The following is a 14,598-nucleotide window of genomic DNA, read 5'->3' as shown; positions in this document are numbered from 1 at the left end:
GCTAAGAGCTCTGCAGGGCCACTCTGGCCCCTCAGGGTTCATGCTGCCTTGTAACAGCTCACTATAACACAAACACTGAACACTAGTTTCCAAAGCAGAGGATACTTGTATATTTTTCTTTATTCTTCATCAAATTCCACCAATAAAAGCCAGGAATGAGCAGTAAGTGATCATATCCTTGCTTAAGTCTATTAGAAATATCCTGAAAAACCTCCCTGGACATCCCTAAGAAGTCCTCTTCTTCTTCTTCTTTTTTTTTTTTTTTACTCAAGAGAAGAGCAGAACCCATGTAATATGGTTTTTGCACTAGTCTCCAGAAGATGGTCTTTGCTAATCTGGCTTTTAGGTAGGAAAGAAAGAGGAAAAGTTGATTTCTTGTGGATTTTGCTCTAAACTTTAACCCTCAGGCAATTAAAGCCTCTTTATCCAAAGTGAGTCTCTGGTTAATAAGGCCCCTTTTATAACCAGTCCGAAACACACTTTCAAAACAAAAGTTAGAAAGTTGTATGAACCATTTTCAAGAAAGATCTGTTTCTGTTCAGAATCGCCCTGACCTTTTTGTTGAAGAAGAACAAAATAATGTAGTAACAAAAACACAAGTGGCTGCCAAAGGAAGAGAAAAAAAAGTTCCTGTAAGAGGCTGAAACAATAAATCTCCTCTCTGCTGAACTCCCAAAGGGAGTGTGTGTATTTCCTCCCGTTCTTTATCAGAGCCCCCGAAATAAGTGGGAATGGGTAGTGGCTGTTCACATTCAGCACACCTTTTCCATTTGCTAATAAGGCCTTGCCAGGCTGGAAGGGAGTTGTCTCTGCCTGACTCTGGAGAGAAAAGCCACTGAGACGATCCACGGGCACCATGAAATTCCTTCAAGTGACCATCCTTTGTCTTCTTCTGCCCAGTCTTTGTAGCGGTAAAAAAGACACAGGTATCATTTTCTCTTATTCCTCTGATGGTGTGGATCAGAAATCACTAGTAGGGGACTCTTAACCTCAGTTTACCTTTGGGGAGCTTCCCCTGAAACTTGGATTCAGCAACTCATTGGCTGAATCAAATGTGTGAGTGTTGATTGGGGGAGTGCGTGGAAAAGGCTCAACAAAAGGGATGTTTGTTTTTACTGAAAGGAAAATGTTTGCTGGTAATGTGGACCTGCGGTATATTTGAGGGCACCATAAAGGTACTCAGAATACATGATAGCATTTTTTTGAGAGTAAAAATCTGGGGATGAAATGATACTTAAAAATGTACTCTTCTTTCTCAAAAATGCTCTCTTCTCAGGCTTTAAGTCTAGAAATAACAAGAATGTCAAGTATGGGTGAAAGGCTGTAATCAGAAATACTGCATTGCAGATGCTGGCCTATATTTTTCCCAACTATCTCTTGGCTCTGATAAATTGAGAGGTTGGATCAAGCTGCCTGGGGAAGTAAATATTACTGTCGACGGTGTAGGATGGGTAAAGAGGAGAGTCATTTGATTAAAGTTAATAACATTTACTCCAGAAATAAGCACATGTCTACACATATACACACATTTCAGAAATTTATAGACATAAAAATCCTACCCACTGACTGCAGTTTCAGAAACTCAGATATATAAGAACCACTATAAGCCCTGACGATATTAATGACCAGTTGCAGGAGATTATTACATCTGACTGTTTGCCCTTTCTGAGGGATTCCCCATAAGCAATTAAATTTAACAAATATTTATTAGGATCCTACTATGTACTCATCAGTGCAAAGAATATATAAATGATAAAGACATTGTCCTTACCAACAGTGTAAACGTACTGTTGGGAGAAATAAATATGTAATACTAATATAAGACAGATTTAATAAGTGTGAAAACCAAAGTATAAACTATAATAAAAGGACACAGTTGGGAAATATTGATTCTGAAAGCCCTGGAAAACAATCAGTTCTAATTTTATTTTGCTTGTTCTCTTTTCAAAAGTTTGCTGCCTACAAAAATTCTAATTTAGAATGATAATGTAGGAAAAATTATGCACACCTCTTCAGAGATATTTATCATTAATTTCCCAAAATACACAAATAAATTTAGGGCAAAATCCCGAACACTTCAAAAACATATATGATTGTTTATCTGGAGTTAAGTTGCATCAGGTATCAAGGCCAGAAATCTCACTTAAAAGAGTTACCAAGCATCTAATTTTTAAAAAATAAAGAGTATTTATGAGGGGCCACAGAAATCAGTGTGTAAGCTTATAAGTAACTCTTTGATATGCATGGGAAATCTTGATGCCATGGAAAACACTTCCATAAACAGATGTCAGATCAATATAAATTTGAAAGTCTGGGGACAGCCCGGGTGGCTCAGTGGTTTAGCGACACCTTCAGGCCCAGGGCGAGATCCTGGAGACCTGGGATCGAGTCCCACATTGGGCTCCCTGCATGGAGCCTGCATCTCTCTGTCTGTGTCTCTGCCTCTCTCTCTCTCTCTCTCTCTCTCTGTCTCTCATGAATAAATAAATACAATCTTTAAAAAAAAAAAAAAAAGAAAAAGAAAGTCTGAGTTAGGATGCTCACCACTCCAGGTCTGTAAGCACCATCGAGTTTACTATTTTCCTGGCATTGTTAAACATTGAATGGATTATGAGTCTTTCTGAAAGCAAAATGAAATAGGATCAATAGAATCAGCCTGCAAAACCTCGCTGTAAGGAAAGACAGCAAAGTGGAGGACGACGCAGAGCTGACCTGGCAGGTTTTCCTATTATGATCAAATGAGGAAAATACCAACTTTTTTACCTCACTGGTAATGAGCCCAACCTGCTAATGGTATCTTCTTTCTAATGAACTATTAGCCCAAGTAAGATAATTTTTTATTTGAGCAGAGATAATGACTACATAATAACTATCTCCTTCAACCTCTGCCAACAGCTCTATTTGTTAACTTAAGGAAAGAGTCTGTAAAACTACTTCATTTGTCTTAGAAAAGGAAGCTCTAGCTCAAGAGCATAAATTGACCATGTGAGTGGTGCCTAGAAGGAACTGGAAGAGATTTTTCCATCCAGGTGTATGATTTTGTTGCACCTGGCTCTGCCTGTCTTATGTTTCCCTTCCCAGCTATGGTGCAGGAAATGAAGCATTTCCTAAGCTAATTTATTAAGTTCTTTCCCTAACCCTCTGTACCGGAAACACATTGATTTCAAAGCTTTGTACATTCCCCAAACTTAGAATGCTTACTATATTTCATCAGTAGAGTTGATTATTAGGAATGAGGAAGGAGGCATTTGATATGCCTTAAATTCACAAGTTGTCAAGAAGATCCATGCTTCTTTGCATAGTAATTTATTCCTAAATAATGATCTTTTAGAGAAATTGACTACTTTTCTTTTTCCTTCTGACATTTTTTGTCAGTCTCAGATTTAAATAAATACAATGTAGTCTTTTGTGCTCATTGTGAAAATCAAGTGAATCTTTCTACATAGCAGCCAGTGACTTTCTATTACTTGGTTGACGGTATAATATTTTACAACCTCCAATTTGGAAAGCTGTTCTGTTGAAATACGTATGGGAGGTTCCCGAAAAAGAACTGCCATTCTTTCCCAAGGTTTTTAAAATTGTATTTAAACCTGAACAGCCCCTTCCTGTGGCTTTTAAACCCCTTTTGCTTTTAAGCTTAAATTGATGAGCCTTTGAGTGTCAGGACTGAGAGAAGTTAAATGAAGAGGGATTCCAAGAGAAAGGGAGGCCCAGGAAACAATGTACTCTTCAAGTGCCATTTACTTTTTGAATATTACCTTAATTTAGGAAAGACTAAAATGTTTTAGGCATTTGCAGACAGGAACAAACATCATTTTATTGGTATCTGGAGAATTGAATTGCTCGGAGAAATTCATTTGTCAGTGATTGAACATTCGGTTTCATGAGGGAAAAATGGATTGAATAGACTGTAAAACAGAGAGTATGCTAAATGCTATAGATTTGCAGAGATCAGTAAGACTCCACTATGGCCCTTGAAATGGGGGAGAGAAGCACAGTCAAGTAATTATAAGTATGATTATATTGTAGGTCTTAAGAGGTAAATAATGGTACAGAGCTTAGTTTGGGGTGTGGGGCATCAGAAAGGGCTTCGTATCAAAGTGGAAATTATGATAAACTTTGACATTTGAAAGACAGGAGGTTCCAGATCGATGAAATTTCTTGAGAACATGAAAACATCAGTATATTCTAGTGTACACATGTAAGGAGGTCACAGATTGGACACAGGTAAGTTGTGGAAAATAAGGTTGGAAATAGAGCCTCAAGATATGTCGACTACCAGAGTGAGAGATGTCAAGTAGTTAAGAGTCCATAGTTACAAATGAATAGTGAATTAATTTAGAGTCTCTGAATGTGTTTGACTGTGGGAGTTATATGATTGGGCTATAAATTGGGAAGATTAAACTGTCAGCAGGATATGTTAGACTATTGCAATCAGGAGAGACAAAAGTTAAAGAAAATAGCACAAATGTCATTTCAAGTATGAAAGTCTGTCAATACAATGAAAAGAATGATCTGGGGAAGAGCTTAAAGGAAGTAGAAAGTTTGAAGTTTGACATTTTCTTGACTGGCAATGAGGGAGAAAGTCACTGAGATGTACAGAGAGAATTATCTGAATATTAGGAGCAGGGAAATGGTTTGGGAGCAGGAGAAGGGAAGGATAGATGGAGGCAGTTTAAGGAGAAAAATGATATATTTGATTTTGGACATGGTGAGTTTGAAATCCTAATAAGATATTTAAATAGAGATGTTCAGGATAAATTAATATCCCTGGGTAGTTGGAATGCCCCTGATTAATATCCCTGGGTAGTTGGAATGCCCCTGAGGGGTTGAGTGTTCTTTACTCTTGAAAACCCCAGAAGTTCTTAGTTCTGCTTATTGTAAGATTAATAACATAGAAAAACAATTTAATTCTCACCTAGATGCTCATATTTCTAACTCTCTTATGGCACTTTTTAGAAAAATTCTATCCTAATGATTGGTAGGCGTATCTTATTTCCTCTGCCAGACTCTAAGTACCTTGAAAGTAGAGGCCATATATAGATATATTACCATATGTAGTTAGTTTGTCCAGTAGCAGTTCTAAGCATACAATAAGGACATAGCTGAATGAACACATAAATGAATACTACAATTGCCTTCTTTTATTTTATTCATTTTTAATTTCTTCCAATGACACTCACCAGTTTACTGCCTTGTCCTTGTGAAAAGATTATGGACATGATGTATGACTCATAGCATATAACACGGACACAAGTGGATTACTTTGATCCCTGGCTATGGAAATAGGCACCAAATATAAGGGGAAATGTGCTTCTTATCAAAGGTAAGCCAATTCCCAAAGTCTAGCCAGGAGAGAAGGTGATAGGGAGAGATAGACAACCTAGTACCAGGTGACAGTAATTTACAACAAATCTGGAGAAAATGCTCTGTCTATAATCCTTGGGGGGAAGGATACCTAAAGACAGTTGGCTCTACTTTTTCATTTGGGGTATAAAATACTTTATGTAATACCTTCTTTTTTTTTAAGATTTTATTTATTTATTCATGAGAGACAGAGAGAGAAAGAGAGAGAGAGAGAGAGAGAGAGGCAGAGGGAGAAGCAGGCTCCATGCAGGAAGCCTGATGTGGGACTCCATCCTCACACTCCAGGATCATGCCCTGGGCAGAAGCCAGGTGCTAAACCTCTGAGCCACCCAGGGATCCCTTATGTAATACCTTCCTATAGTTAGAAATATTCAAAGAGAAACCTTATTCTCAATTTCTTAAAATTATAAAATGGCTTTCCTAAAAAGCAAAGTTCCCAAAAAGGAAAGTTTAAGAAAGTTAAGTAAATACCACATATCATTAATTCATGTGTTATTTTAGATAGCATTGCTTTAGAGCAGGTCATTTCACTTACTACTTCTGTTTAGTTTCGCCACTATCAGAAAAATTTTACCTAAAATGAGTGATTATAGGAAGAATGAACCTATATGCAAACAAATCCAATGGGAAAGTATTTAGTCCCCAAACCATTTGTTTAATGTTTTTTTTTTTTTTCCAGGACTCATTTTTTAAGAGTCTCTACTTAAAAGTAGAAAAGATCATTCTAGAATTCCTGTTTTTAAGAGATTCATAACAGTTGTCACCAGTTAAGTTCTCTGCTGATTTTATCTTGCTAATTGTAATTATTCAGATAATTGAGGGGAAAAAATGATGCACATGTGAGGATTTCAGAACGCTTTTATTTTACTGGATCATTGCCAGTCCTTTCCTTTTCATTGATGAAGGTACATTTCAAGCTCCAGGTGAATACTTTAACTTGTGAATAATTATCTGATTCAAGCAACCATGCCATTTTTTTAGTCATCACTTTCCAACTTCCTCTTCATCTTTGAAAACAATTTGAGATGCACATTTCTAAACACTGAATGTCAAAGCAGGAATGTACTCTAAGAGACATTCAATTCCTGTTGGTAAGTGCCTCCTTTCCTGTTGCTGAATTCCTGTGGGTCATTAAAGCTCTATCAGGGTAGGATAATAATGCCTGTTGGGTGTTAAAAGAAACTCTTTTAGTTAGCAAACAAGATCCTTTTTGTACTGTTGCAGACACAACATCAGCGTCAATGGGAAAAACATTAGTGATGCCAATCACATCCAGAAAGGCCAGTACACGTAGTTCCCAAATTTGGGACAAGTATAAGAAAAAAATCGTTTTTAAAAAATGAAAAAAGAAAAATAGTTTTCTAAACTTAAATGGAAGTTTTGTGCCTTGTAGAAATATCAGCAGAGATAATCATAACTAGTCTTCAAATAGAAGCAGCCATTGTGTATTAGACACCTGTGTGTCTTTCCCTGTGTGCTCTCTGGCTGTGTTTACTCCAGCCATTGTTATGGCAACCTGCTACACACAAGTGTAGCCTGACAGCACCTTACCTCATGTGAATATTTACCTTTTGCTTTCCTGTCTGCTGTTATGCTAACACCAAGGCATGCATCACCTGCAAAACCCCCACTGGCACTACTGTATGTCTGCCCTGGATGTTCAGGAACAGTAGCCCTCTGTGAGATAGTTCTTGCTGAAAGGGAGAATGGAGCCAGTGAATGAATGCTCTCCTCTTCTATTCCTGCTCCATTTCACTGCTGTAGTCCTCTGTTCCTTCCCCTGACTTCACTTTCCTTTACAGATTGTCCTCACCCAAGCCTTTGTCTCAGGCTCTGCTTTCTGGGGATATCCGGCACTTAATATTTTTGTTGACGGGAACATTTTGGTTTGCATGGTAGTGTATATCGAGATATAGACTTGTTACAGTTTCTCCAATACTTCAATTACTATACACCATCTTTCTTCCTCTTCACTTAAAAAACAAACAAAAAGCTTTGTCAATCTTTTGATGACTATGGTAAACAATATTCTGAGCAGGTCTAGTTCTAAGATAACATTCTTTATCTCCAATTCTTTGTCTAAATATGAGAAAAAAGATAACATTTGCCTGTTTGCATAGAGTCAGTCATGAATTATATTGTGTGGTGAGTAGCCAAAAATATTGAAGTCATTGACTTTATTCTTGGTGTACTGCTCATCTGAAATATGAACTGCTTTTTAAATCTGTCTATTCATATTGTGGCTTGAGTCCAAATTAGTTGTGTCAAAACCTAGACTCAATCAGAACTGGTCCAAGTTAACCCAGGTGAGTATCGTCCTGACATTTACTGGCGTCTACCATTCATGGTGCCTGGCCCTTTACACAGCTTATTTCCATCACAACATTTATGATTCTCATTTTTACTGATTAGGAAATGGGGCTATAAAGTTATACTGGAGCGATGTGGCTAAAATCAAACCAGAGGATGTTGTTCTTCAAAAATCTTCCTTATAGCTTGCTGTCTCCCAATGTGGTGAAATTGCAGTAGTTGAATTTTTCTAATAGGAAGGAGGAAGGATACTTGTCAATTTAGTAATTCAGAAGCCACTGCTGCTTCTCATAACGTCTTCTACTTCCTTTAAACCACAAACTAAGTGCCATGAATGAGTTTCTGTTTAGTGATAATGGTTCTCTTAAGATGCTGGATTCAATTAATTAGTGGAGGATGCAATGAAAAGAGTTGTAGGCATTTGCCTACCTACCCTTTGTTAAGTTAGTTGAAAAAAAAAAAGATGTACTTGGCTACAATATAAATGTTAATGCAGCTAATATGGGACTTGGAGGAGAAGAAAAGAAGCAGAGGAAATAACTATTAATGCATTAATCACTTAGTGTCACATTTATAATTCTTTTGGAGCCAGACTGTTCAAATTCCAGCTCTGCCACTTACTCTCTATGTGAACTTGGGCAAGTTACTTAACCTTCAGCATTCCCAGCTTTAAAATGCAATGAGTGCAGCCTACATCATGGGAGGATTAGGGGGATCACATGAAGGGATGTACACAAAGTACCCACCATAGTGCCTACATCTGATAACTCTATAAGATTAGCTGAGGTTTAGAACTCAGAGTCCTATAGTTTATTATATCCCATTCCTTAGATAAATGGCTTTATTTCCAAATTGATTCTGACGCAAAAATCAGCAAACATTTAAATAATTGTAATGTTAATTCTTACAAAATGAAAAACCAGCACAAGAAAGTTTTTCATGGAAGAATCGATATGAGATACTAGAAAGGTGATTGCAAAGTTATATTTTTGATCAGAATATATACAGGCACAACTTGATAGATGCAGACTCTATTGTCTAGAGTGTCTTTCAGGTTTGTAGGTTATTTAACTCACCAGTCACTCAAATTAATAAATAAAATTATGTTCGTTTTAAATTTGGATTCTGACTTTGTACTCTTGAGAACTGTCAACATCCTCACATGTTATTACCGGTCTTAAAGCATTGAGCACTGCTCAATCTGAGAGGTGAGATATGTTAGTGGAAGGAACCTTGATTTTAATGTGAGAACCAAGTTTGTGTCCATCTTCTTAGTATGCTGAAATCGATAAAAATATTAAATGCTTCCTAGCCTCTCTTTGTCTAAATATGAGAAAAAAGATATTTGTTGATACGGTATTAGAGTTACATGAGAATACAAAAAAACCTATTTTAAGTGCTCTGTAAGTCATAAATTACTATTTAAATACTAGTTATTAGAATGCAAGCTAACATTTAAGTCACAGAATCAAGGGATTAATAGGAGGGCATTTCATAAATTTGAGAATTTTTCCTTATTTGATGGGTCTTTGCCATTCCACCACTGCTTTTTTTAGCTGTAATACCTTTATATGTTTTTCTATGGCTGCTACACATTCAAATAGCCATGTGTTAGAATAACGCTTGAGTTATAAAAGCCACACACACAAAACACAGAAAACCATTTGAATCACACATTGGGCTTATTTTTAACTGAAATGGGAAAAGAAATTATTTTCTGTGGTATGAACTGTGAAATCACCTTCTTAGGGCTTTCAGCAAGTGTGAGGACATAAACGCTGAGTTCTTGGACTCTGTCCCTGGGGCACAGAGGCCACTCCTGCATTTGTCAGCTCATGGTCATTGTGACAACTTCTCTCTCCAACAATGAGACATCCTTCAATTATCTCTCCCTGCAAATCCAATTTTAAAAAATGAGAGCCACCATTTTAAATGCACAGAATTAACTAAAGATTTATTAATAGTAATTGCATTGTTGGAATTAAGATAATGAAATTATGTGAATCCATAAGCTTATTATTTTTCTTTTCTTCTTTCTATTGCTGACAGTCTTTGTTGAGCACAAGTTTTATATTAATTAAAGTTTACAACTCTATAGATTTGCAAAGTAGAAGAAAGAAAAACGACACTACTACCAACCATTTAAAAACCTGCTGTTAAGAGTCCATTTACAACTTAACTGAATGTAAATCTGTTGGGAACAAAGACAATGTCTAATTGATCTTTTTTCCCTAGGACCTATCTTTGGACACATAGGCGATGCTTACTAACTAACTCTTGCTTTAATTTGGACAACTGTATTTCTTCAAAAATCAGCAGACTTGAAAATGTACAAGGCATTCCTGAATTTGTTTTCAGTAACTTGAGGACAATATTTATTTTTATCCTTGGCCTGTACTGTGGAGAAGTTTTGAGTGTCATTTTGGGATACTCTCTTGGTTGGCAGAACTGATTTGCTTTGGTTTATGAAATTGACTTGCCATCTTATTGTTGTATGATTAGCAAAAAAACACCCACATTTGGTTTATATTGACTGTTCAAATCACATAGGAATGGTGTGATCATCAGAATGCAACTATTGAGTCACTCCTGTCTCTCCCTCACAAGAAAAGTATGGTATCCTGTAATTCTATGTATCATTCACTGAGTAATTCTGAAACACTTAGATCACACTATTCCTCATCCCTACTAAAATGTAAAGTTATGGAAATGCAATTGTAAAGATGCATTGATTACAGATTTTACTGCTCTCTGAGGTCTTCATTTACTATCTTGAGTAATTAACTTTATTGTAATACTGTCCAGAAGCAAAGGCATTAGATAATTCAATTGTACCCAGGTTTTAAAATTTTCATTGATCAGTAAATAATAAAATGCTCTTTGGACAGCTGACAGGGAATTAACAGGTTTTTACTTTGCCAAATAAAAACACACAGCACCTACAACATAGACACCATTTAAAGTCTACTTTAGCTATCCACATATATTTGGCAATATAACTTTTTTTTTTTTCACTGACCTCTGACTAGTGTCCCAAGCAAACCCTGTGCAATGGTGGAATATATTGTTGTCTAAGCCAAGAGCCCTTGATCTTAGCTACCAGGGGCCACAAGCATACTGTGTGACTGAGCCAAGCAAATGTTTTAACTTATCAAGTCTTTAATTTCCCTGTCAATAATAGGAGTGCAGTTTGACTAAATGATATTAAAGCTTTTTTTCCAGATCTACAGCTGTCTGGTCTCTCTGTAACAAGCAATTTCTGTATATTTTGCTTCAAGTTATCTTGCTTCACTTTCATCTTGTTCTTTGTAGATTTATTCACGTTGGATCAAGATGCTCAATTCTATTCCCTAATGTTTGTTTCCTCTGGGAGTTTTCAGATAGGACTTTAAGAAAGTATCTGATTCACATGTAAAGGGTCACTTCTCTGCCATGAGAGACACTTCTCAGAATACACATCAACAGAAGACATCTTTTTCCATTTTCTATGTGGAATTTTTGTATATATTTTGGAGACGTGATGGCGGGAGGAATTCTTTTAAAACACACACACACAGAGAGAGAGAGAAAGTGAGAGAGAGAAACTGATTGACATTCAGAAAAAGATTAAGAGTAAAGATGAGATTAAAAGAGCCTGAGAAGGTGCCAGAAGCTGGGAGAAAGAAAAAAGCCTCTTGGAGAGGGTTGGAATGGGGAAATATCAGGAATGAAAAAGGTCAGGAAGAAGGATATATAACAAAAGCTCTAACAACTTGGGAGGAGCACTCCCCACAGTCCTTCCAGCTACTCTTAAAGACCTGGTATTCAGTAGAGTTTTTCTACTTCTTTTTTAAAAAAGATTTATTTATTTATTTATTTATTTATTTATTTATTTATTTGAGAGAGAGCAAGCAGGGGGAGGGGCAGAAGGAGAGGGAGAGAATCTCAAGTGGACTCCGTGCTGTAGGAGCAGCCCAATGCTGGGCTCTATTCCATGACCCTGAGATCATGACCTGAGCTGAAACCAAGAGTCAGAGGCTTTAACGAACTAAGCCATGCAGGTGCCTCAGGTTCTTTCTTCTTATCATTAAATCTCTTGCTAGTCTTTCATTCCTCCATCTGTTCTATTTACAAAATACTGTACATTTTTCAAAGTACTTCATTGATCAATTATACCATTTAATCTTTGCCATTGCCTAGGGGGTTGTGCAGGTGTTATTGGCTCATTGTCAGAGAAGAGCCCAAGGACACACACACTGTAATTGAGATCATTGGGTCTTAACATTTATTACTTATTAGAACCACTTAAGGTGACTGTTAAAAATAGATTTTCCTAGGACTCACTCCCCCCCCCCCCCCGTGGTCCCAAGACTTCTTCCAGTAAAATCCAATCAACTACACTCCCAGCAATTACTACAGATAATTTTTATATACTGGTATATGAACATACATTCTGAGAAATCCTGAACTAGATTCCAATTTCCTGACTTGTCATCTGAACTCTTCTTATTGCCCCATATCCACAAGATGACCAGAGGTGTTTACCTTTAAAGAAAAGTGCTAGGATCTAGTGCTTTCAGAGAGAATTTTGGTATCAATTCACTGTGATTTGTTTTTTCTTTTTTGTACTAGTTTAGTATAATAGAAACTAGATTTGGCCAAGACAAATATTAGTTAGAGCACTGAAATCTCCATAGATGCATAGGTTTAAACTCTAGCCTTTTTGACCATCCCATTGTAAGGAAATTCCATACTCATTATAAGATCCTACTGATTCCTTTCCATTCTACTATTAATCTGCTTCCTGTTTTCATTAACCCTGAAAGACCGTGGGCAAAGTTCCATTGCTGCTCAAGATTAACTACCTCACATAATAGAGAAATAGCTACAACATTCCCATCAAAGTTTTAAGTGGTGTCAGAATGTGTCTAACAATCCAAACACAAATATTTCTGGTTGAAGTGTTGGGGCCAGAGGAGCTTGAGAAGGTGTGGAGAATTAAATGATCAATGTTAGCAAATATCTTGTAAGCATGAAAAGAAATTAAGAAACTGTGATGATGCTATGAATCTGTGCTAGATATGCAGGAAAATTTGTAGTATTAGAGAATGATGAGTTGAAATTTGTCAACTGGCTTATCACCTGCCATTACTTAATAAATAAGTTACAGGAAGAAATCAACAAACTCTCTTCCAGAGTTCACAAACAAGCATCCTCTGACATAATCTACAGGCGGGTGTTGTTTGGCCTCACAGTTTTTTACGACTATGGGAAAATATTTGAAAATAAGAAAATTTCACAAAACAGTTAACAAAGAAGGAAATTAACAATCTTATTTTCAGGTTTTCTGGTAACTCCAGGCTTCATATTCCCTCATGGCAGCATTTAGTTAAACCTCAGTAATACATACCCCTCTAAATTGTGGAATGTTCTCTCTTCTACGAACATATGTGTGCTTATACCCTTCCTGAATCTCTCATTCACTTCTTTGTCCAACCTCTGTGAGTACTGGGGTTAATTCCTTCACTTATTTCATAGAGTTTGTAGGATTTCATATAAACATTAAATGTGCAATGTTCAAATATATTACCATGTTTGTGTTGATGCGATGGATTTTGAAAGGACAGGGTTCTGGAGAAGTTTCCTACAATTGGTTAGGCTTGCTAGCTCAATCTCAGAATTTTAGAGCCATATTCCAGTCACAAATTTTTTCATTTTTCATAAATAAGAATGCTTCTATTGAAATATAGCTATAAATAACTAACTTTGCATGGATTACTACCTTTTTCATAGTTGTAGGAAAGCATAAAACTTAGAAAATTAGGGATCCCTGGGTGGTGCAGCGGTTTGGCGCCTGCCTTTGGCCCAGGGCGTGATCCTGGAGACCCGGGATCGAATCCCACGTCGGGCTCCCGGTGCATGGAGCCTGCTTCTCCCTCTGCCTGTGTCTCTGCCTCTCTCTCTCTCTCTCTCTCTCTGTGACTATCATAAATAAATAAAAATTTTTAAAAAATCTTAAAAAAAAAACTTAGAAAATGAGTTAAAAAACTTAGAAACTACAAGTCATACAATGTGGTTAAAATTCTACTGTATTTTTGTTTCCTACCATCTCTTTACAATTTATTTGGTGAAAAAAAACTTCCTGCCTTTAAGAAAATATTGAAGGCCCACAGCTTTTTTGCTCATTCTTAAGGGAACAATCCAGTGGACAACTAAGTTTGCAGCATTATCAATTCAAAATTGGAATACACAATCCAAAATAATAAAGTTCTCTCCTACAGCTCATGTCAGTGTGGGATGGAATTCTATCCAGTGGGTTCTTTATAATTTCTCTGTTTTTTTTTTTTTTTTGCTTTCCTGTCCCCTCTCCAGTCTCTTTCTGACCACTCTATGTTAGGAACAGAGTGAAGAAGGTGTGAGAAAGTTAAATGAAAGGTATTACTTGACCTAACACCATAAGTTGTGCCCTGAGCCTGCAGAATGGTGCATTTTTATGGGTTCATCAAAGGTGTGCTCTTGGGCCTCTTCCCCTTTGCAGCTCTTTGGTTCCTAAGAATGGATCCTCCTCCTAGAGGAATCCACTGGTTGCTCCTTCCAAAGCACTGGTAATCCTCTGTTAACCCAGAGTTTTAGATACTAAAGAGCCCAACTCTCTTCATAGCACTGTGGAATAGGACTCAAAACAGTTCTAAGATAGATTTGCATAACAGACCACACAAGCTTTGCCCCTTAGGGGTGAAGAAATTGGGAATGGGATTCAAAAGGAGTATTTTGCAAAGACAGTCTCCTGTAAAATGGTATCTATGTACTTATCTCCACACTTTTATTCTTTTCATGTTCCAGAGTGAGAAAAGAGATTCAAGTGTCCACAGAACAGGTTTTAGATATTTTATATGAAAAATTGTATATGATTATTTGTCTCACAACTTTGTGATATCACAT

General features: G+C 36.8%; 1 protein-coding gene across 3 annotated transcripts in view; it reads left to right on the top strand.

The window, feature by feature from the left end:
* Positions 1 to 668: 668 nt before the first annotated feature.
* The window catches only part of EMCN (endomucin), a 119,868-nt gene continuing 105,938 nt past the window's right edge, over positions 669 to 14,598 (top strand). For 2 of the 3 annotated variants that reach the window (XM_025423275.3, XM_049104981.1), the window contains exon 1: positions 683 to 926. In XM_025423275.3, the coding sequence (XP_025279060.1) occupies positions 857 to 926 (70 nt within the window). In that variant the 5' untranslated portion in view covers positions 683 to 856. Of the gene's footprint in view, positions 927 to 14,598 lie in introns of all 3 variants that reach the window. The other variant, XM_025423270.3, reaches the window with a different exon arrangement.

The sequence above is a fragment of the Canis lupus genome, chromosome 32, assembly GCF_003254725.2.
Source record: "Canis lupus dingo isolate Sandy chromosome 32, ASM325472v2, whole genome shotgun sequence".
Lineage (NCBI taxonomy): Eukaryota > Metazoa > Chordata > Mammalia > Carnivora > Canidae > Canis > Canis lupus.
The sequence above is the reverse complement of the archived record's forward strand: the minus strand, read 5'-3'. Positions and strand labels throughout refer to the sequence as shown.